This window comes from Saccostrea echinata, unplaced genomic scaffold (genome assembly GCF_033153115.1).
Source record: "Saccostrea echinata isolate AGI-Se365-2 ecotype Australia unplaced genomic scaffold, CSIRO_AGI_Sech_v1 ptg000009l, whole genome shotgun sequence".
In the NCBI taxonomy this organism is placed as follows: Eukaryota; Metazoa; Mollusca; class Bivalvia; order Ostreida; family Ostreidae; genus Saccostrea; species Saccostrea echinata.
In genome coordinates, this window is record NW_026889758.1 from 19,516,439 (window position 1) to 19,541,748 (window position 25,310).

Genomic DNA, 25,310 nt, shown 5'->3' on the forward strand with positions numbered 1-25,310 from the left:
TTATTTTTTTTTATGTTTGAACTACAGATAAAGCACTTTATGAAGGAGAAATTGATCTAAATAAGGGTGGGGTGGGAGGCATTATACAATACTGCACAATACACACATGACATTATCATGAACATTGATAAAAATGTTTGACAACTTACCTGCTTCACAGATTGTACATGTAGTCTGTCCCAAAGCACTGTAGTACCCTGCATTACAGTTAGTAGGCGAAATAAAGTTTGATCCATCGAAACATTTCTGTCCAGCGGGGCACTGTGTACAGGAGCCAGCCTGGGCAGCACTGTAGTAGCCATCGGGACATTTCTGAAGGAGAAGACATTCATCATTTACAACAGATTTAGAAACAAAATCCTACTAGTAACAATTTGTATAAAAAGGAAATGAAGTTTCTCTACTATTTAAGAATTCATAATGAAAATATGAAAGTTACTACATATCTAATTGAATAAAATACATGTACACATTCAATAAGTCTTACAGTGCATGTTTCCTCCCCAGCCAAGCTGAAATATCCTGCAACACAATTTACAGGTGAGGCTGTTTTATCCAAACAGGATTGACCGCTGGGACACTGGAGACAGGAAGTCTGACCTGTGCTGGGCTGGTACTGACCATTACTACAGACCACACTGCCTAGAGTTGGGGAGGCACAGTATGTACCAGCTGGGCAGTCCAAACAGTGAGTTCCGTTGGAGTATTGTCCATTCTGAGTAAAATACAACAACATAAATTACAAGTGCTGAATTTGCAAATAAGTATACAATGTATAAATTCATGCTCAAAGTGAAATATAGAAGAAGCTCTAAATCTATGACACGTGTAATCTCCTTATACTTACAGTGCAGGCTGTCTGGGTTCCTGATGAACATGCATAGCCAGCAGGACATGTAGTGCAGGACGTGGCACCAGCAAGGGAATACTGAAAGATAAGGTGATGTCAATTATTTTTTACTGTAAATGAACACAACAACAAGAAGTCTGTGAGCCAATGCTCACTAATAATACCCCCGCTCTGATGTGAATACACAAGTTCAGTTATGGACAAACACAGTGATAATCAAGAAATTGACATCGGATTTGTAAAAACTGAATCCCAACATATGGCATGCCTAAACAAAGAAAAAATTTCAAGCATCTGCAATGAGTAGTTGCTGAGAAAACTACGACCAAAATTTATTATGTATGGTACGGACAGACGCACGGATAAACAGGAAGTTGACATCGGATTTATTCCAAAAATGAATCCTATTATATGGCATGCCTAAACAAAGATTGTGCTAAAATTTCAAGCATCTGCAATGAGTAGTTGCTGAGAAAACTGCGACCAAAATTTGTTATGTGTGGTACGGACAGACGCACGAATAAACAGGAAGTTGTCATCGGATTCGTACAAAAATGAATCCCACCATATGGCATGCCTAAACAAAGAGTGTGTTAAAATTTCAAGCACCTGTGATGAGTAGTTGCTGAGAAAACTGCGACCAAAGTTTGTTATGTGTGATACGGACAGACGCACGGATAAACAGGAAGTTGACATCGGATTCGTACAAAAATGAATCCCACCATATGGCATGCCTAAACAAAGATTGTGTTAAAATTTCAAGCATCTGCAATGAGTAGTTGCTGAGAAAACTACGACCAAAATTTGTTATGTATGGTACGGACAGACGCACGGATAAACAGGAAGTTGACATCGGATTCGTACAAAAATGAATCCCTCCATATGGCATGCCTAAACAAAGATTGTGTTAAAATTTCAAGCACCTATGATGAGTAGTTGCTGAGAAAACTGCGACCAAAATTTGTTATGTGTGGTACGGACAGACGCACGAATAAACAGGAAGTTGACATCGGATTCGTACAAAAATGAATCCCACCATATGGCATGCCTAAACAAAGATTGTGTTAAAATTTCAAGCATCTGCAATGAGTAGTTGCTGAGAAAACTACGACCAAAATTTGTTATGTATGGTACGGACAAACGCATGGATAAACAGGAAGTTGACATCGAATTCATATAAAAATGAATCCCACCATATGGCATGCCTAAACAAAGAGTGTGTTAAAATTTCAAGCACCTGTGATAAGTAGTTGCTGAGAAAACTGCGACCAAAGTTTGTTACGGACAGACAGACAGACGGACGGACAGAAAGACAGACAGACACACAAGGGTAAAACAGTATACCCCCCTCTCCTTCGGAGCGGGGGTATAAAAACACTCTTCACAGAACATCAAATTTCTGACAATGGATTTACATGTTACACTAGAAGTTTACAATGCTTTAAAAGTTTATACAAGTACAGAAGTACAGATTAAAATTTGCTTTTTACAAAAGAAAATCAACTTTCATATTATTGAGTATGATTAGACCTACCTGGCCACTAGGACAGGCCACAGGAGCTACAGTGGGATCAGAACAGCTGGACCCAGCGGGACAAATGGTACAGGTCACCTTACCTGTAGTGTCGGCATAGTAACCAGAGGGACACTACAATAATAAATCCAACAATACAATATAAATATTTTCTTTTTTACTTCTAAAAAAAAACATTTTTTACCCAAAATTTTATGCATTTATTGTGACAACTTACAGATTTACAAGATTCCATCCCTCTGCCATCTTGGTACTCTCCCTTGGGGCAAGCTTCCTGGGTCACAGTCTTGTTTGGGCATTTATAACCTGTTGACAAAGTAAGTTCCAAGATTAATGATAAAACAACATACATTACATGTAACAAAACTCTAATCAACTGTTTTCTGTTTTTTCCATTCCTCATAAGATTTTTTACCTTGTCCACACTGTGTACAGCTTGTCTGGCCTGTACTGGTTTGGAAGAAGCCTGTAGGACAAGCCAGAGGTTCAGACATGCCATCAGTAGGACAGTAATATCCAGCAGCACATGGCGTACAGGAAGTGCTGGCATTGTTGGCGTAGTTTCCTGCTGTACATAACACAGGACTGGAGCTGGTACTGGCACATGAATAACCCCCTGGACAGGGAATACAGGCTGTGTTTCCTCCCAGTGAGTAGTATCCACTGCTGCATGCAGATCCTGATAGTGAAATATTTAAATAAATTGCATTAATTGTTGTCATCAAGGTGATGATCGATATCCAAAAATAAGAAATACACCAGCTGAAATATTCTTCAATATATTATTAAATTATTAGTATGATCATCTAAGTAGCATTAAAATACAGGTAGAGTTTCCCTTTATAAACTTACTTGCAGTGGTTGTAGGACACTCGTACCCAGCATCACATGGCGAACAGCTGCCCGCTCCACTTCCTGTCTTGTACGTCCCTACTGCACACTGAGTACAGGATGTCTGGCCAGCAGAACTATTACAAAACATTCACTTACTAATAAGACTTTTTACAAACAAAATATCATGGGTAAAAATACTTTCACCCTTTATTGTCATGTCTTTTGGAAAACTTAGGAAGTTAAGATAAACTGTTGATATTCCCTACATACCTTTGGACCACTTTTATTTGCTATGTTTTATATCTAAAGACTGTATTATAAAATCACATCAGATTTTTTTTTATTCATGTTTGCTGTACTTGTATATATACCTGTACTCTCCAGGTGCACATAGTGAGGGTGCTGTGTTCTTGTTGGGACATGCTGATCCTGCTGGACACTCTGTACATGTAGTGGACTGGACTGAATCAGCATACCAGCCATCCTGACAGTCATAACAGTACGAGGAACCCTCAGGACTGTACTTTCCTGCTACACAGTCACTGGCTGCTGAGGTTACATCAGGACATTTTTGACCTGTGAATCAAATCCAGGATTAAAGGAAAATTCTACACATCAAACTCGATCAACAGATTCTAAACAAAACTACCAAAAGTGCAGATATATTCACAAAACATTATTTACATAAACAAAACAAGGTCACAAGATCAATTATAGATAATTGCTATATCTTTTTCAGATATCTTCTCAAAATTTTTTTTCTTTTCTAAAACAAAAAAAAAAGCATACCAGCTGGACAAAGTGTACAAGCAGTGGCACCAGTTGAAGGAGCATAAGTTCCATTCCCACAAGCCTCTGGGGCCGTCATTCCATCCAGAGGACACTGATACCCCTTAGGACAAGGGCTACAAGAAGAGGCTTTGGTCCCTGAGTATGTTCCAGCTAGACACTGAGTAGGAGTTGACGTGGTGGGGCCTGGACAAGCATATCCTGCTGGGCAATCACTGCATGCTGTGGCTCCTGCACTGCTGTATTTTGTGGCACCACAATTTGTTTGTGTGGAAGAGGTGCAGAAATGTCCAGCTGTACACTGGGTACAACTTGTGGCACCAGCTGAACTATAGTATCCTATAACAGTAAATAAAGGCATTTTCAGAACGCAAGTTTTTATTCAGAGGAAAATGGAGTTGGCTTTAAGACTTGCTCAAATGTAATTTCAATTACAATGAAAAATACCTCTTGATTGTTCCTAAAAAAAACCTTTAAGTTTAAAGCTACATGGTGAATAAAACATACAATATAAATCAACAAGCAACTGTCAGCTTTTACTAATCTGTAATTTAATACACATTAATGTACATCATGCCTAGTGTTATAGTTAGAAAATACTTCATAATAATTGTCCCTATTTATAAGCCACATCCACAATTGCTACAATATATGCATGCAACACAGCAACAAATGTCACAACATTAATATTGAATGCAGTGTTGTTCCTATAAACCTGAAAAGCAAAGTTGCAATATATATCAATATAGAAAACAGATTCCACAAAATATAAGCCTGCAAAAATATAATGTGCAGTAAAACACATTTATAACAAAGTGCCAAAGACGGACAATTTTTTTTCATTATAAATGTAATTCCTTATATCTGATAAGCTCCCAATTTATTTAAAAGCCACAGGAAATGAAAATCACTTTGCTGTTAGCATCAATTCATTATAAGCATGTTTGCTATAAGCGTGTTTTACTGTAGGCAGTGGTGATTGATAATAAGGATTATAAGGATGAGAAAATTAAAATGCAAAATAATCTTGTTTCATCATTTCCAATGACCTGGTATACACAGCCTTACACTTTTATAGGAATAATATCATTATATGTTAATACAAGAACACATCAGCATAATATATGATGTCAAACTTTCAAAAAAAAAACAACCATAACCAAGGAATCTTTCCTCATGCAAGCATCCCTCTGAATAACATGCAATATACATATAATATCATAAAACAATGGATTTATATATGCAGGGTTATGGTTTCTTGCATGCACACATTTAGAGTAAAGTAATTGTCAAAACAACACCCCTCCACATGCAGACTTGGTACAGTGGATACCTGAGGAACAGTTGGTACAGCCTGAATCTCCCTCTACACTGTACTGTCCAGCCACACAGTCAGGGGGAACTCCTGCTGCACTGCTACAGTCTTTACCACCAGGACACACACTACAATTACTGGCCCCGGACTCACTGTAATGTCCACCAGAACATGGCCGACATGTCAACTCCCCCTCCACTCCATATGTGCCAGCAGCACAAGGCTGGCTGAAGTTGGAGCTACAAGACATTCCTGCAGCACACACTGTGCAGGAAGAAGCTCCATAACTGCTGCTGTAATATCCTACAGCACAATTTGTGCACACTCCATCTCCTTCCTTACTGTAGGTTCCTGGGGGACAGTCATTAGGGGTGGCTGTTTGACAGGATTTTCCTGAGGGACAGATTGTACAGCTACCTGACCCAGCTGTACTGTAGTATCCTGACATTGTGCAATAGAAATGAGAAAGGATTTTAAACCATCAGAGTCTTAGACCAATTGTTTACTTTGAATGCATCATATTACACCTATATTTTGTAATCAAACTCTAAATACTGATGGAAAACATGAAAGTTTGTCACCTAATTTTAGATTCAAAAAGATGCATATAACAATTCTGCTGCTGAATTTTATTCTACTTTTATTTCAAGTAGTCATTACAGGAGTTGGTGGTAACTAACTTTGGTCAATGCACACCTTGAGAACAAGCTGTACAGCCACTACTGCCCACAGTGCTGTAGGTCATTTCTGGACAATCAGATGGAACACCAACACTACTGGAACAATTCTTGCCTGCACGGCAAACTGTACAACTATCTGACCCTGCACTACTGTAATGCCCTGCTGGACATGGTGTACATGCTGTAATGTTCAGGGCACTGTAGGTCCCTGCAGGACAATCTGTGGGGGTCAGGGCAGGGTTGGAGCAATCTTTGCCTGCTGGACACTCAGAACAAGAGCTGGAACCTGCACTGGTACTGTACATTCCTATAGATGTTTTTTAATGCATATATAATTTTGATTTTAATCATTATAAAGGTATTTTTAAGAATGTGTCAAAGTCATACAGGGCAACAACACTTTGCTTATTGAACTAATCTTGACCTAGTCTTTGACTAGTCTAAATTTTGGCTTAAAGCATGTGGCCATTTTACTGCCAATTGTAGTATATATTAGACTCTGATATATATATATATATATATATATATATATATATATATATATATATATATATATATATATATATATATATATATATATATATATACACACACACACACATGTATAGTCAGATCATTAAATCATTAACCTTTACATTTGACCACATAACCCCAAAATCTGTAGGCATGCATCAGGGTTCAACACTTACGGTGGACCGGCGGCCCGAGTCCACCAAAAAATTGGAAGGTCCACCAAATGTTCTGGACTAGGTGGACCGCCGGTCCACTTAAAAATTAAACACCATATTAAAAAAAACGGTAATTCCACTTTTTCTATAAATCGATATCCGTAAATCAACGATTAATTCATCCATACTTATATTTTACAAGGAATAAATAAGGTATAATTTATTTTGGGTAATCAGGGCAACCTAGCGACTAAATATATATTTTACATGTAATATTGATGACTACAATATCAATAACATTGACTGCAAGAACATTCAACACGGACCTTGAAAAAGAAGCATGTAAAATTCGAGCCAAATTGGTCAGTCTGTCCTTTGTTTGTTTAATGCACAGAAAGGTTTGAAAATATATACTGGGTAACAGGAAATCACTTCATGCCTGAACGCACTCCGATGGCCAGGTTTGGAGATAATGAGAATTGATTGACAGCTGCATTTATGCATTGTCCTCAAACAGGTGTGATTTACATTTTATGAATACGTTATCTGCAGTACCTGTTTTATTCTGCTATACATTATATCACATAAAAGAATCATATGATCGCAATTTATTTGAATAAATAATAATTTAAAAAAATAAATAAATATACTTTTGTCAGTTTTGCATCGTAGTAAAAAGTATTCTAGCCATAGATACATGAAAAATTCATTTGTTTATATGAACAACTCAATTATTGGGATTATAAATTGTATCTACCGTTGGAAGCTAAATAAATGCAGGTTTTTACCATTGTAAATAAATAATATTAAAATAACAAATTATTTGAAGATGTAGATTGTGGGGTTTTTTTTAAATATTGAAAATATGTTTCACAATATTGCTAAAAACTCCTGACTAATTGATTTGTTTCTGTTGACTGGTTAAACTTATATTTTATTAGTCTGACGAGACTGGGTACATAAGTTGGTTTCAAGCCTTGTGTAATGAATTCATTCATTAATTCAAACATTTATAAAGGTCCACCAGAATTAGAGAAGGTCCACCAATATTTTTTGACTAGTGGACCTGCGGTCCACCAAGGTAAAAAAGTTAGTGTCGAACCCTGTGCATCCTCCTCTACTAAATAGTATGTAGTACATGAAATTAGGAAGACCTAAAGTATGTCACATAAATGTATTGAAATTCTGACACATTGACACAATGATAACTATAGAGCTGTACTTTTCAGTAAGGCCTAATTGAAAAAAAATGATATTAAAACTTGATCTGCAAAATCAACAATCATCAGTAATAATGAAGAAAACTGTAAAGATTTTCATTTCATATGTATTGTCACTTCTATCTGTAACAAAAGTTTTTTTGCTCTAAAAAGACATATCATAACTAATACATTACTTTTCAATGTCAGTAAACTAGTTTACATATATGTATATAGCTAACCGAAAACAATATTAGAACCATCCATGCATACCCAGTGTGTGAAGTTTTGAATACGTGTAGAACTTCAAACAAGCACACACATAACATATAACTCAATCAAATATGAATCAAGAACCTGACTTATATAGAAATTTAAAAGTTCCAGATGATAAAGATATAAATCTTTTTAGTGCTTCTGTCGTCAAAGATTAGAAATAGTTATAAAAAATGATAAGAAGAGACAAAATGTGAGGATGAAAACTTCATGCTTAAAAAGAACTATTATATATACATGCACACACATGTGAAAAAAATAATGCAAGAAATAAAAGATGACCATCAATTTCAAACCCTCAATACACTGCAGAATTAGAGAAATTGCCAGAATGTTTTATTGCAGCATGCAGACAAGTTAACAAACAACATCCATTCACATGCAACCCTCCAAGTGCTATGCTGTAGGATACCTGAGGGACAGTTGGTACAGCCTGAATCTCCCTCTACACTGTACTGTCCAGCCACACAGTCAGGGGGAACTCCTGCTGCACTGCTACAGTCTTTACCACCAGGACACACACTACAATTACTGGCCCCGGACTCACTGTAATGTCCACTAGAACATGGCCGACATGTCAACTCCCCCTCCACACCATATGTGCCAGCAGCACAAGGCTGGCTGGAATTGGAGCTACAAGACATTCCTGCAGCACACACTGTGCAGGAAGAAGCTCCAGAACTGCTGCTGTAATATCCTACAGCACAATTTGTGCACATTCCATCTCCTTCCTTACTGTAGGTTCCTGGGGGACAGTCATTAGGGGTGGCTGTTTGACAGGATTTTCCTGAGGGGCAGATTGTACAGCTACCTGATCCAGCTGTACTGTAGTATCCTATCATTGAGCAGCAAATGGAAAAAAATATTTATAGAAGAATGTGAAATATCTGAAATTCCTTTCATGAAATTTTAAAAGCTATAATCAATTTACACACTTTGTATTTAAAAAGAAAAGGGTGAAAAGAAGAATTCAGTAATAAATGAAGATCTTTTAACTTAAGAGTACTGTATTAAAATTAGAATGGTTTATTCTTACTGAAAATGAAGTGACTTTTGTTAAATGTTAGTTTTAATGAACTTTTTTTTTCTTTTTTGGGGTGAGAAAGTTAATTGTTTTGGACAATGCACACCTTGAGAACAGGCTGTACAGCCACTGCTGCCCACAGTGCTGTAGGTCATTTCTGGACAACCAGATGGAGCACCTACACGACTGGAACAATTTTTGCCTGCAGGACAAACTGTACAACTATCTGACCCTGCACTACTGTAATGCCCTGCTGGACATGGTGTACATGCTGAAATGTTCAGGGCACTGTAGGTCCCTGCAGGACAATCTGTGGGGGTCAGGGCAGGGTTGGAGCATTCTTTGCCTGCTGGACACTTAGAACAAGAGCTAGAACCTGTACTGTTGCTATATGTCCCTGAAAAAGTCATTTTTTTTCTTTTTCTAAGGCTCAGAATTTATAACCATTAACAAAATGTGAGGTGACTGACAAAATACCTACTCATGAAAAGAAGAGTTAATCAAACAAAAATTAATTCAATTCTTTCATGTACTTGTTAAACCAAAATAAATTGCTTTCAATTGTCAATGTCCAATTCCTCATTTTTTTTTAATTCTGTAAATGCACAAAAACATAAAATCATCATTTGTGCAATTCAACTGAAAGTAATAAAATGTTATAAAGTTTATAAATCAATACAACGTAACTTCTCTGCCAACACCACTGATTACAAGACATACAGCAATTTACTGTACATACAAATCTGTAATAATAAAAGTGATTGCATGCTGGTCCTGAGTAGTATATAGAAGTGGATCATTACGTTTTATATAAGAAATAAGTAGAGTGGATTTCCAGGCCTGTATACAGGTCTTTAAAACAGTGCAAAATTCATCTAAAGCCAAAAATAAAAACCTAACCTGAAAAGGTAGAAGTTAGATGACTTCACAAATCAACATGTAAACACCAATGTGAGTGAATAGTGACTGAAAAGCAACTTTTCACTTACTTTCTAAAACACCATACAGACAGGAAGACATTATTCATGTTTACCATCAATATAAATCACTTTACATGCAAACACCAATAATCCTTAGGACAGAACAGTGTCAAAGAAAAGACCACAACATGATTTTTTAAACCAAACAAATGCCTTAGGAAAAACAACATTCTACAACATACAATCCCCCGAACATGAATACCTGAGGGACAGTTGGTACAGCCTGAACCTCCCTCTACACTGTACTGACCAGCCACACAGTCAGGGGGAACTCCTGCTGCACTGCTACAGTCTTTACCACCAGGGCACACACTACAATTACTGGCCCCGGACTCACTGTAATGTCCACCAGAACATGGCCGACATGTCAACTCCCCCTCCACTCCATATGTGCCAGCAGCACAAGGCTGGCTGGAGTTGGAGCTACAAGACATTCCTGCAGCACACACTGTGCAGGAAGAAGCTCCAGAACTGCTGCTGTAATATCCTACAGCACAATTTGTGCACATTCCATCTCCTTCCTTACTGTAGGTTCCTGGGGGACAGTCATTAGGGGTGGCTGTTTGACAGGATTTTCCTGAGGGGCAGATTGTACAGCTACCTGATCCAGCTGTACTGTAGTATCCTGCAGAGGGTACCAGTGTAAAAGAAAACTTATGAACAAAGTAAAATTGAACTTCACAACTGAACTGATATGATTATCTTATTATCTGATTATCTTACAAACATTATAAATGAAACCGAAGCAATAATTAAAATTTTGGTACTCCTCAATATTTAAATGGCATGCAAGTTTCAAAAATCTTAAAAACAAATGAACTACGCATGAAGGTAAAGAATTTAGGAAACCAACTTATGAATGGCATTTCCAAAATTCAAGCCAAAAAGTTCTGTATCCTGAAATTAATGCACACCTTGAGAACAAGCTGTACAGCCACTACTGCCCACAGTGCTGTAGGTCATTTCTGGACAATCAGATGGAACACCAACACGACTGGAACAATTCTTGCCTGCAGGGCAAACTGTACAACTATCTGACCCTGCACTACTGTAATGTCCTGCTGGACATGGGGTACATGCTGAAATGTTCAGGGCACTGAAGGTCCCTGCAGGGCAATCTGTGGGGGTCAAAGAGGGATCCAAACAAACTTTGCCTGCTGGACACTCAGAACAAGAGCTAGAACCTGTACTGTTGCTATATGTGCCTGTTAAAATTGTTCAATTTGTAAAGCTTTTTTAAACACTTGCTGAAAGAAATAGAATACCATAAATTCAGGCAAAATTTAAATACCTGTAAAATGAATATTAAGTGTTAATGATTATGACACTGGAAAAGTGACAAACTGCTGAAGAATTCATCATCTGACGTATTTTCTGCTGATAAACAATGCACGACAATACATTGTTTTGGAAAAATCTGCAACCATGAATGTTCTTAGATTATCTACTAACTATCAAAATAATTTTACCTGATGCACATGCTGTACATGTCACCGAGTTTGCTGGTGCATAGGATCCTGCATTACACTGGACAGGAGCAATAGCTGGATTAGAACACTCATGTCCGGCAGTACATGCAGAACACGAGGTCTGACCTGTGTTATCCTGGTACTCCCCTGAAGGACACACAGTGTGGGCCGTCATGCCATTTGTGGGACATTTTGATCCTAAAAGATATACCAGTAATCAATTAATGCCTGGCAACAAAAAAAAAAAACGCAAATTTTACTACACATAAAAAAATTTCTCCATAGATATTTTTTTTTAATTTTACATATTTGGCACCATTGTTTATTCTGTATAACTAAATTTACATTTACAGTTTTAGAATTGCAATAGTAATTGTGATAAAATAGTAGGGATATCAATTTTACTCGGACAGCTTAGTTGAATAGTCGGAGGCTTTAGTTGAACGATAGTCGAGTACTTGTTGAAATTTAAATATTTTTAATTTTTCATGTCATTTTTTCCTATTTGTCTTTAACAGACTGCTAGCCTGTACAATATTTAATCTACACTATCACCATTATACAACGAATTATTGAATCGTTAACATTTACGTAGTGATAAATATATGTATCCAATGTTACAGTATTTGATTTCAAATATAATATTTACTGCACATTTTATCTATATACAGAATATCAAATGCTCACATTTATCCTTTCTTTTTGCTGCTAGTACATGTACCTGTTTTTGAGTTCTTACCTGAAGCCATTGCATGTGTCTTGTCAGTAACCCGTGATTGTTAAACAATTAAAGCTTAATTCTTATAAAAACAAAGAGAGCTTATGATAAATTTTAATTGTGAGATTTTTTTGCAAACAATCAATACAATTTTAAAATGACTAATATTACATGTAATATCAGAAAGAAACACCTTTAAATCAGCTCATAACTGTCCCCAATTTACATGTATTTACAAATATGTAACAGCTGTTTAATTATTAAATAAATGATAGTTGCATTATACGAGATCTTATGGAAATGCAGGTTGAACTTTACAATTTGAATTTGACATCTTTTAAAGTATGCCAATGCATGTTTACCGAACAAAAATTCCTTTGAACAATTAATGAAGACCGGTTCAGTCTTTTCTGGAGTTTTACTTACGAAAACACTGATACGTTAGTAAACGAACTGAGCAGATCCATTTTTTTACTATGATTTTTTTTTTTACCTTGAATAAGTAGCAAATTTTTAATGAATAACCGACTAAAAAAATTTAGTCGATAGTTGGTATGACAGGGTTCGAAATTCTATATACAACTCGCAAAACACGAGTTACAATTCCAAAATTGCGAGTTAAAAATTAGGTAACTCGCAAAAACTTGCGAGTTGATTTTTTTGCATTGAAACTGTAGCAATTTATATAATATGACAAAACACAATGCTTTTGATTTAAATCAGTAATTCAAATAAAAGTCACCCTGTAGCTGTATTTTGTGTATTGTACAGTAGTTAATTTTTCCTTAAGTTACATGTATTTAATTTATATAAATTTAACTTTATATGAAAATTGCGAGTAGTCTTATAAAATTGCGAGTTCACTTTCTTGGTACTCGCAATAATTTGCGAGTTGTAATTTTAGGGAGTTTCTAACCCTGTATGATCAAACGATAGTCGAGTACTTGAATATTCGTTGACATTCCTATAAAATAGATTTAGTTTTTAAACTTATATCTTACCTTTGGGACATGTCTGGCATGAATTATCTGAGGCAGAACTGTAGCTCCCTGCTACACAGTCTGTACATGCTGTCTGGGTACCATCTGGTTCCTTACCAGCTGGACAGTCCTAAGTCAAATATTTCATAATATAAAGCATTTCATACTTTTAACATATTATTCAATCTGGGACTAATTATTCTAAGAAAGATTAACGAAATTCACAAGTGTTCTTTTTTAGTGCTGTATACAGGTTGAATCAATTTTGCAATTACTTTTTTTTCTAAAATATTTGAATCTGTTTGTTGTATATACATGGTAAAACTCAGTTATAAGAAAAAGTCACTGGGACCTTGAATTTTGCTTCCTTATAATAAGAGTCTCTCTTTATATCTGTATAAAGAACACATTGAAAAGTCTTCCACAGGATTTGCAAAAGATTCCTTGTAAATGAGATTTCTTTTCAGCGATTCCTTTAAAACCAAGGTTTACTCTATATATGTCAATACTGTAAATTACTTTTTATTCGCGATAACTTTATTTTCGCTTAATTATGCGAGACAGTCTGCTCACAAATATTTAATTCTCGTGTTTATTCCAAACAAAACGATATACTGAACAATATCCAAAGTTCATGAAAATAAATGTATGTCTTGCATATAAATGCCAAATGACCATCTCACAAAAATAAGGTATCGTAAAAATTTGGTGATCTACAATATATATATGAACTTGTATATGTGCTTGCAGTATGTCTTGAGAGACATTGAAAATTGCACAGTTTCTGTTGAATTTGTAACAAAATTTAATGATGCACCTAGGTTTTGTGATTGACATTTATCACAATTTTGTTTGATTTTATAACTATATATATGGTGAAAATTTGGGATTTGTTTCTGTAAATATAAATAAAAGGGTAATATTAAGTGAAGCCAGCAGTTTACTCGTCTGTTAAATTTTTTTAGTGATCAATACTTATTTGAAAATGGATTTTATATCCATGTAAAAGATAAGAAAACCTAAGGCAAAATCAAATCTGTAGATTACAATTGTTATATTTCTCCCTGATCAAAAAACATTAACAGTATAAAGAAAGGTTGTGTTTTCAATTTATCCTAGAAACTTACAAATGGTTTGAACATTAATAACAAGAAACCCTTTCATTATACCTGTGGAGCCTGGGTTTTAGTTGGACATATTGATCCAGCAGGACATGATGTACAAGTTGTCTCCCCTTCCAATGAGTACTCTTTAGTAGCACAAGCTGTTTGGGAAGTCTGTGAGGAACAGCTGAAGCCTGCTGGACATTTTATACAGGCAGATGACCCAGCGGTACTTATTTCATCAGCATTACAGGTCACACACGCACCAGAAGTGGAGGATCCGGAGTTTGGATTGGCGGTACCAGCAGAACATGCCTGCATACCAGTGACTCCTCCCACACAACTGTAAAACACAAACAGGGTTCTTACTGTAGAGACTAGCACATTTTAATGAAATTATATTTTTGAAAACTAATTGAATTACTTTTTGGAACATCTATTAGATGTAATACCCAATTTTGCTCTTCTTTGCACTTTATTAATATTTGGCCTACTTCAAGAAAAATTTAATAGTTCTCAAAAACTTAAAAGGCCGTATTTTTGGTCAAATATATATTAATTGTTCCAAAAACGCAGCCTTACAATTTTTGGAAGACAGATAATTTTTTCTTGAGGTAGGCCCTGGAGACCAATTATTACTTTTTACTATAATAAAAAAAAGATATATGCTATTCATATACATGTATCCCATCTATGATAAGTTTTTAGGACAAGCTTGTACTGGTACATGTATTAACAGGACAAATTCATTTTCAATTCTTAATATTGTTTCAAAGATCTTTCAGACTTTGTAAAATTTTGGAATTCTTTATAAACATGGTAGCACTGCAAACATATATATACACTCCTAATCGAACATAAATTTGATACAGAAGAATGTGTGAAATGTAGAAATACTTGGTCAACGTTTTTTTATTACATACAATATAAGAATGTCAAGCAAGCAACTTGAACAGTCAGAAGTGCTTTATTGTTACATTTATTTTATAATAATGCTTTATTACTTTTTTGTACTTAATGACATAACATGATTTCATTGCTCTATATGAATGTTTCTTATTAAAATACATTTTAATCATATTACTAATGTAACATGGATTAATAATCGACCTCTATAGGCCCTGAGCACAGTGTATCATATTCAAATGATTACAAAAGCAATATTCACAATATTCCCACAAAGTTCAAAATTGGCTACCATTAAATACCAAAAAGTCAAATAATGGACTTCTCATAATTATGTAATCAAGCTTAGCTTGATACATAACACCAATTACCTAATATGCAAGTCATAAAAGTATTTTCATGGATGTTGACTTCATAATCATAGTAAGTATATTTTTTAATCAAAAAGCCAAATTAAAGGTGCTACTGTAAACAACTGAGCACATCAACACATATTTATAATTAAACCAGATTTCAAAAGATTTCTTCTAATACTAAGCCAAGAACTGAATTTTCATAGATTTAATTATGGTATGCAATATCTTCTAAGCCATAAGAAAACCCACAGACAAATGCCTCCTCCAAAGTGCATTAATATACATTATTTTTAAATTACTTTTCACAAAATTAAATCACCTGAGGTATTCAATACTCCTGAAATGAATTTAAAGTTTTGCCAACAAAAGCATAAACACTAAATACATATAAACCTGAGAGGTATTATTTGTACTTATTTCAGTCAGTGCAAACATAACAGTTCCAAGTAAAATCCAATTAAATCCATTTTATCTGTTGTGTCAGTCAATTAAAAAATGAAGGAGGCCAAAATAAAAAGATCTGATAGATTTATAGAACACATTTCTGTTTCTTCAATAGAATTTGTTCCATGTATAGTCAATTATAACAGAACCTAGAGAAATGTCCAAATTTTTACTCTTACATTTAAACAACAACATCAACTTTTTTTGTGGTCAGTGTTCATTTGTACCGAGGCAATGTATAATCGTAAAATGTGCTCACACCATCTACCTTCTACAATTATTACAGTTTGGATTCCATAAATTTATGATCCTTGAATATTGATTCCTGCATTAAAGCCATATTAATGATCGATTTCTGATTGTTCTAAGAATAATTTAGTGTATTCACACAAAACTAACACAAGGTGAGATTTAGAACATTGAAGTCTGAAGTCTGCATGTTTATACAAATGCAACCATGAATTTGCTTTTTAAACTCAATATTTTGATATAAATTGCAGTTTATGAGGCAAATTAAATTGCTGAACAACATGGTAACTTATCCCATGCCACTGTGGTGGTCACTTGTACTTCACAGGAATGGTAATTACAAAACCAACATTCAGGTATGGGCACATTGTCTGCTTCTATAATAGGATTTATAACCATAAAGCTCAGTATGTAAACAAACGTCAAGAGTGGGTTTACGACCTAATTATTTACCTACAATTTTAACATATCCCATTATGTACCTGATCATTGTCCAAAGGTGTGGTGTGTAAACCAACTGTTTTTAATTATTCATGAAATATAGTGTACTTTTGAGACTAAGAAAGAACCCTTCAATGAAGGAGTGTGTATCAATGTGTTTATTTTTAAACAATAGATCATAGGGTATCATACTTTCTTTGTTGAAACTTTATTTATTAGATACATTAAAAAAATTATTTTATTAATTTACCTTACACATAAACACTTCTAAATATTTACAGTAATTATTGCAGAAAGTGCCCCCAACTTATATTTCCAAGTTTCCAATGGTGTGCATGAACACGGATACAAAATGAAGTGACATCAAATATGTATAATATGGTAGAGAAAAATACTCAATATACAAAAGGTATTAAATTTCCATCTGAATGATAAATAACACAAGCCAGAAGTCCCTGACGACACTGTAGCTCTACTGGTGGGTAAAGAAAGATGTATCTTAGTATAGTCTACTTGTTTAATTGAAATCCGACCAAAACTGTAGGAGGAGTATTGTATTGAAAGACACTTAAAAATTATGTTAAAATCTATCATATTTTCCAGAATTAGAACTTAAAAATAAAAAACAATTAAATAACCTGTTCATTTCGAATTTCTTAAGCAAAACATTTTCAACAATAACAATCATGAACTGCTTCTTGGTTTAAATTATTACGACAAGGTATCCGCAGGAATGCCCCTATCTTTCTGGAAGGGAAGGGGTGGGCAGTAACTACAGATCTGCTGCTTACAGTCTATGGATTGGGGGGAGGGGGGGGGTAGGATTCAGGGCTTGCCAAAAAAGAACTAGCAGCCCCGTTGGATATTTAAACTTGATCATAATTACAGGTGTAAGAATTTTTTACCTTGTATCAATAGTTAATTAATTTGTTCATCAGGTATATTTATAAATCTTCAAAAGCAGAAAGCTTTAACTGTCTTCCAAAATAATTCTCTTAATGTTATCTCCTGTCTATGTCCTTCAAGTTCAACATATTTAGTCAATTCTAAACAAATTTTACTGAAACTTTATTAAGTGGCTCAGTGCTTCGGTAATTTTTAATTTGAGTGCAAGCAAACCTAATATAAATCAACCATTTAAAATTCAAAACTATTAAAGCTTCTAATACCATCAACATTACTTCTCAATGCTGAAGCTTATAAAAACTGCATGTAGTTTACATTTTTCACCTTTCAAATAGCTCTTTGATTTTACCTTTTCAGTTTACAAATTATATTTACCCAGTGTCATAAGAACATTAACAGCATTATTAAGTTGAGTTTCTAATCCAGCACATCAGATAACTATTTTCATATGTAAATTTTAATAGCTGCAGAACTGTAGCTTTCCAAAAAAAAATATATTGTCAGACTGGTCTGTCAATATATTTTTTCAGAGAGCTACAGTTCTGCAGCTAACTATAGCAAAGACTGTTTTTCTGGATCATCCTGAACAAAAATTTTGTGTATTAATTTCTTAAAAGCTTATATATACCTATGATTCCACTGCAATTACAAACATGCTTATAGATCCCCCCATCCCTTTACAACAAATCATGGACTAATGTAAGACAAATCTGTAATCCAAAGTCATGAATAAATAATGTTATATTGTAAATTATTTCTGGGACATTTTCTTCCTTTTCTGGTTATTTATTATGCCTCTATCAATGGATTGCAACATATCTCACTTACACTTATCAGTTCAACAATCTGTGTACCGGCACCTTTAAAAGCAAAACCCTTTCTTGATTTAGATACATGTCAAATGCTTGACCTTCACAGTTCTCTCAATACTGATACTGTCTCTTTACCCTTGGTAAAAACCTTAGCACTGTAATTAGTTTATGTACATACTAAAAGTCAAAGAAATCTATACCAATGACAGCAAAGAGTTAAGATAATTCAAAATAATTAGAATTCAAGTAAACTTTAAAAAAAAAAACATTAAAAAAAGGCTATTGATAATTTTTTTTAAAAATCTTTTGGGCTGTATATTTAAAGGTTCTAATAGCCTTCAAACTTCCCTCTAATTGCATTCAATATTGGAGCTCTTATTATTGGGATACAGAGTTGCATTCTCTACTTTTTTTCATTCCTGGGGCCTATCAAACCTCCTTATTTTATTTAACCATTGTTTACTAAGTCAACAAATCTGGACTTAAGTAGAGTGCTGCAGAACTCATCATCACACAAACTATCTGTCTGCTAGCTTGGTACCATTACCATTGGTAGAAAAATTTAAAAAAAAAACCTGATAAATAAGTTACAGAGCTCTAGATTCTTTAACATTTTGGCATTATATTACTTATTACTTTTATACAATACTGAATGTATTTTACATCTTAAGCTTTATATACTGGACAGGTATGTGTTAAGATAAAGGTAATTCTTAAAATGGTTGTACATGTGGCATCATGTTCTAATTTAGCTAATCAAATGATTAATAATTAATTTGAATCAACTGTGTAAAATTTTCCATTTTCCTTGTGAGAATAAAATGAAGTTGCAGTCATGTAATGTCACCAAAGAAACGAGGCCATAAAATATGAATGTGAAAGGGCTTATAAATAATCAACTTTTCTTGAATCAATACTCTTTGCTCAGAATACATTTGAGGCCTTGCTTAATGGGATTGACAGTACAGAATACATCCATTACTGACACACAATAAAGCTTTAAATTGCACCAATCTGTTATCATGTAATATGTCATTCAAAACAGGACTGAAGCATGGAATTCTTACTCAAAAACCCCAAAAGAATCAAATATAAATTTTCAATAAAATAACTGTTCAATTGAGCAGCTATAAATCTGCAGCAAATCAGTGTCTATAAAGTCTAAACTGTATGTGTTAAGACTTCAGTCACCAGGGAATCAAAGTTTGTTTTCATTACTTACTGCAAGGCTTACACAGTTTGAGGAAGTGTACCGGTACATTTATTTGTCTAACTCCATACTTTTGTTTGTACAAATGCATCAAATGTACTAGTATATGCATGCACATTTATCAGACTACTATATGAAAAAATTACAAGAGTCCATGGGCCACAACGCTCATCTGAGCACATTGGCTAGGAAAACGCACACATCAGTTCAGTATTGAAAAGTTTACGGGGTGGGGGGGGGGGGGGATAAGATTTTAACCTACTTAAGGATGCTTCCATATCAATATAATAAATGGCTTTTCTGCATGTTCTTGAGCAGAAAATTTTTAAGGACTTATTTTTCCTTTGTAAAAAGTTGATCCCCAATTGTTGCCCCTCCCCACCCCTGGGGTCATGATTTAAACAAATTTGAACTTACACTACCTGAGGGTGCTTCCATATTAATATGACTAAATATGGCTTTTCTGTTCTTGAGAAGAAGCTTTTTTCCTATAAATTCCTATGTAAAACTTTGATCCCCCATTGTGGCCCCACCTACCCCTGGCGTTCATGATTTGAACAAACTTGAATCTACACTACCTGAGGTTGCTTCCATTATCAATATGACTAAACATGGCTTTGCTGTTTTTGAGAAGAAGATTTTTGAAGTGTTTCCCAGTATATTCTTATGTAAAACTTTGATCCTCCATAGGGGTCATCAGGGGTCATCATTTGTACAAACTTGAATCCACACTACCTGAGATTATGTCGAAGAGAGCTGGGAGTTCAAATCACTATAATTAACAGAGAAACTAAGTGCATGGTTATGATGAGAAAGAGGTCTTTCAAAATTTAAAATTCTTGGCCCCAGAGACAGGGGTTTTGGGGGTTTTAGGATTGGCCTTTATTTTGATCATTTATGAGAATGAATACTCTAGCTGCTTTATTAGAGAAGTTATTTCCCTTTGTTATTCACCTATGATAATTAACCAATGTAAATAATGTTATTGGTAGGTAAATTGAATAAAACAATTTAACATGTATACAAGAATTTTAAATATATAATATATATAAAAAGTACATTCTAATAGCTTTGAATAGTCAGGTAACTTAGTGTAAGTAGTAGATTAAATCTTAAGAAACATATTTTATTAGATAGCTGTGCAAGTTCCAATAATTAATGGAAACCACCCAGCAAAAACCATCTTAGCACTGCCCTTAAAGATAAGGGCTTACAAGCCTTACATGTAAACTATTTTTGTTTTGTTTTGTTTTGTTTTTATAGATATTAAAGTTAAAATACATATTCATGAATGATATTAGGTATAATTTTATTATAAAGTAGTATTATTTTACAAAAAAAAAAGTATGTCATACATTACAAGTATTTTTTTATTCATGGCTGAAAATATCAAACAGCTATAGTGCCAGAATTCATGTCAGTCTCAGAATCAAATACCAGAAGGATTGTAATAAAATACTGGTAGGTAGAAATGTACCTACTTATTGAGGCAGATTATTATCACCTGGCTACATGTGACAATTAATACCTATTAACCAGTTGTGAGAATATAAGGGCTCTGGTATCCTGTCCAATCTAATGTTTATTTTCTTTCATCAAGAAAAGTCCTTTATAATTGTTAATATCAGTCAGTAAACAGTCTATCCTTTGTCATTATTCTACCAACTGGTTGCATGTTCTGCAGATTTTAATGATTAGGTGGTAATCAAATAAAGATTACATTTTGTGTGTTTTTTATCTCCATGTCAGAAACATTTTTTCAATGGCCCAGAGCATGCCTAGGCATATGCTGACACAGTCTGCCTGCATAGGTATAAACATAGTTATTAATTGTACACAGTACATACACCATGTTCAGTTCTTATATTCAAAGTTTTAAATGATTGTCAAATAATTACATAATCTACCCTCTTCTTTTCAGTCATATCCTGTTGTAATTTTGTATTGTTAAATTTTTTAATTTCAGTATCATAAAATGAAGTCATATTACTTTTGAATTTTTATTTTTTGAAATAGTTGGTAACTGAATAACACTAAATGTTACAGAGCATTGTGTCTAGAAATAGAAATCATCGCAAATTCAGGCAGATATTAGCTTAATTAATGGTTATAAATCTTCATAACAATGGTTAAACTGTTAGTAATTTATTGATTTTAAGAAACTTCTCCCAATTAATCTACAGAATCTTTAAAAGTTTAAAATCTTAGATATTTTATTAATTTATTAAAACATTACTTTTCTCCAAATTTATAGTAACATGAGTTTTATACTCTTACTGGAAATGTACAATCACAATATCACTGACATTAAAAAGATCAAATTTAAGTTCAAACACATTAAGATTAATATACATTTTGCATCAAAAGCGGTCAATAGACAAAAATTATTTTGAAGGTAACATTCATATTAAATGGGTCTGATACATATTTAAGTTTAATTTTGAATAATATGAATGTAAACATATTAAAACCATGTTATTAGCTCACCTAGCTGAGCCATTTAATGCTCAAGTGAGTTTTTCTGATCAAAGTTTATCTGTTGTCTTTGTCGTAAACTTTTCACAATTTCATCTTTTTCTCCAGAACTACTGGGCCAATTTCAACCAAACTTGGCAGAGCATACTTGGATGAAGGAAATTAAAGCTGTTCAAATGATGGACCACGCCCTTACTCAAGGGGAGATAATTCAGAAATAGTGAAAAATTGATGGCATATGTTTTAAAAATCTTCTTCTCAAGAACCACTGGGCCAAAATAAGTTGAAACTTATAGGAAACCTTCTTTATATATAAGTGTAGATTCAAATTTGTTCAAATGATGATCCTTGAGGGTAGGATGGGGCCACAATGGGGGATCAAAGTTTTACATAGGAATATGTAGGAAAAAACTTTAAAAACCTTCTCAAGAACAGCAAAGCCTTCTGTAGTCATATTGATATGGAAGCATATTCTATGGTATTCGATATGTTGTTCAAGATACCATAGTTTAAGAGGGAGAGGACTATCTAAGTTTTTAGAACTTGTGTCCAATCCCTTTGACACATTGTCAATAAAATATGTTCAAAACAAACCAAAGTTTAACTGTACAGTGTTACACACATGTATAGCATTTAAACAATACAAAAATATTTCAATATTTATTGCTGACAACAAACACACTGTTGGTCCTAAGAATTTATTTACCTAAAAATACCCACATGGCCCACAAAGTTTAAATGTTCATTTTGTATATTATGTATATAATTATATTACATACTAAAGGTGTGTATCATTTTGTAAAGCAAAAAAAGATAAGAATTTAAAATGATTACAATAAGGTGACAATCTTGCTCTAGCCTTAATTATAAAAGGATTGAATTACACAATTCTAAATTAGATACCTGTAAAGAGTTATGACTATAGGTTTGAATTTTTACATAAAGGTTTGACTTTGACATGTTTATCAAAATTAATATCTCAGTAGACAAATTAAACAACTGTGTTTCTATTGACCTCTAACTACTAACACCGGATTTCAACACCTTAAAACCAGAATTCATTTTAAATTTTTCTCTGACTGACCCCTTTTGTATAAGCACAGATGTAACTAAAACAGATATAGAAAAATAAACATTTTGACTTTGTACATGCACGATTTGTATTCACTGTACAAAGAAAACATTAAAACACACCACAATTAGAAATCTTGTATAAGTGTACTCCCTCTCTCACTCTGAATAAGTCTGCTTTCATAATATCAAATATTATTCCTTAGAATCATCCCCAACACAAACAGTGTTTGGTAAGACACTAAATATTTAAACATGTACACCAGAAAACTTTCAGGGGTAAGTGTGACATTCCTCCAACTTCAAGCACTTAGTTATTAAAGAACCTTTGATATTGAACCTTTTTGCTCAACAGAATCTTACAGTGAAGCCGTTGGTGTTGGGAAAGGGGGGGGGGGGTGTCAGGAGCTGTTTAAAATCTGGAAGAAATGTTCAAGATTATACTTAATTAAGATTCCTGGACCAGAGGATTCATTCCTGGGAAGTAGAAGAAAAGCAACATCTAACATGACCATTCATGGTTGATATACCCACAAACACTTATAAGAGCTTACAGTTAATACTTGGGAAATGAACCTGCTCAAAAAAAAAAAAAATCTCTCTTCTCGATGTTGTTGAGGTAAATAAAAAAAAAAGGTTTTACTACTTAATCAAACCACTAAAGTCCAATGCAGGGGCATTAAAATTGGCAAATTTGGGATAATACCCAATGAATGCATTCAGAACTCATCTCATTCCAGAATAGCATTTCATTTAATGTTATCTCTCCCACTGACTTTCATTTTGTACATCTGAATGTATTGAGATTTATATTATAGTTCAATATAAGTAAAACTGTTTCATCTTAGCAGGCATCAGATAAATGTCTTTTGATCTGGGTGGCACTACATAGGTTATTTAAACTGTGCCTTTAATTTACAGTTCTAAGTAAATGTGCAGGTATTTTGTTATTTAGATTTATATTTTTTCTCCATAAACTTGAATGCTTGAAATAAAGCAAAATCAGAATAATAATGATTAATAAAATAAGAAATATAGCCACAGGACATGAATGCCCTGTCCGCGGTTCATTTTACATGTATGAAACATGAAAATTTGTATTAGTGTATGAAGTTTGATGAATATATCTTGAATAGTTTCTTTAAAACTAAGTTTTATATACAATAAATAATAAAGTCAAAGGACATAGGAAAGGTCACGATTTAAATAAAAAATATTGGATACAGTTGATAATTTTTCACCAAATTATTAGCAGCTAGTGCATAAGCTTACATAAAAAATATCTTAAATATTTTCTTTGAAACTTAGCTTAATTAAGGCAAAATTAAGAAAAGCAAGGTCATACATGTCACGAATATGTACAGCATATGTGTTTAGACAGAAATATCTTGAATAGTTTCTTTGAATCTTAGCTAAATGCAAATTTAAAAAAAGTGAGGTCAAGGTCCAAAATTTTAATGCAGTTCAATAGCAATCACTAAATTGTATCAGCATTTAAAGTTTGATGAAAATATCTTACCGTAATTAAAATTGTTTCTTTGAAACTGAGCTAATTGCAAATTTAAGAAAAGTGATGTCAAGGTCAAAGGGAAGGTCAAGTCAAATATTTTTGATACATTTGAATAGCTCTCACTAATATGTATCAGCATATGAGGTTTGATAAAAATATCTTGAATAGTTTCTTTGAGACTGAGCTAAAAACAAATTTAAGAAAATTGAGGTCAAAGGTAAGATCAAGGTAAAAAATGTTGACACAATTGAATAGTTCTTATCAATATCTATCAGCATTTGAAGTCAGATAAAAATATCTTGAATAGTTTCTTTAAAACTGAGCTATTAAAACACAAATTTAAGAAAAGTGAGGTCAAGGTCAAAGGAAAGGTCAAGGTAAAAAAAATTGTTGCAGTTGAATAGTTTTCATTAATACATATTATTATACCTCTACTCTTATTACTCTATATAAAACGGGAAAAATAAAGTTATTTTAAAAAAACAAAAATTTCACTGACATTTCGAAGGAT

The 25,310-nt window shown here is 33.8% G+C and overlaps 1 protein-coding gene across 1 annotated transcript in view; it reads right to left on the reverse strand.

Annotated features, from left to right (window-relative positions):
* Positions 1 to 25,310, reverse strand: part of LOC133181962 (uncharacterized) — a 99,721-nt gene that overhangs the window by 64,142 nt on the left and 10,269 nt on the right. Inside the window, exons 3-18 of the mRNA XM_061316624.1 lie at positions 14,486 to 14,762; positions 13,338 to 13,446; positions 11,619 to 11,816; positions 11,064 to 11,354; positions 10,352 to 10,774; positions 9,276 to 9,566; positions 8,558 to 8,980; positions 4,008 to 4,346; positions 3,590 to 3,794; positions 3,237 to 3,352; positions 2,800 to 3,063; positions 2,602 to 2,690; positions 2,385 to 2,498; positions 848 to 928; positions 488 to 715; positions 150 to 312 (exon numbers count right to left, since the gene is read on the reverse strand). Of these exons, the coding sequence (XP_061172608.1) occupies positions 150 to 312; positions 488 to 715; positions 848 to 928; positions 2,385 to 2,498; positions 2,602 to 2,690; positions 2,800 to 3,063; positions 3,237 to 3,352; positions 3,590 to 3,794; positions 4,008 to 4,346; positions 8,558 to 8,980; positions 9,276 to 9,566; positions 10,352 to 10,774; positions 11,064 to 11,354; positions 11,619 to 11,816; positions 13,338 to 13,446; positions 14,486 to 14,762 (3,611 nt within the window). The remainder of the gene's footprint in view (positions 1 to 149; positions 313 to 487; positions 716 to 847; positions 929 to 2,384; positions 2,499 to 2,601; positions 2,691 to 2,799; positions 3,064 to 3,236; positions 3,353 to 3,589; positions 3,795 to 4,007; positions 4,347 to 8,557; positions 8,981 to 9,275; positions 9,567 to 10,351; positions 10,775 to 11,063; positions 11,355 to 11,618; positions 11,817 to 13,337; positions 13,447 to 14,485; positions 14,763 to 25,310) is intronic.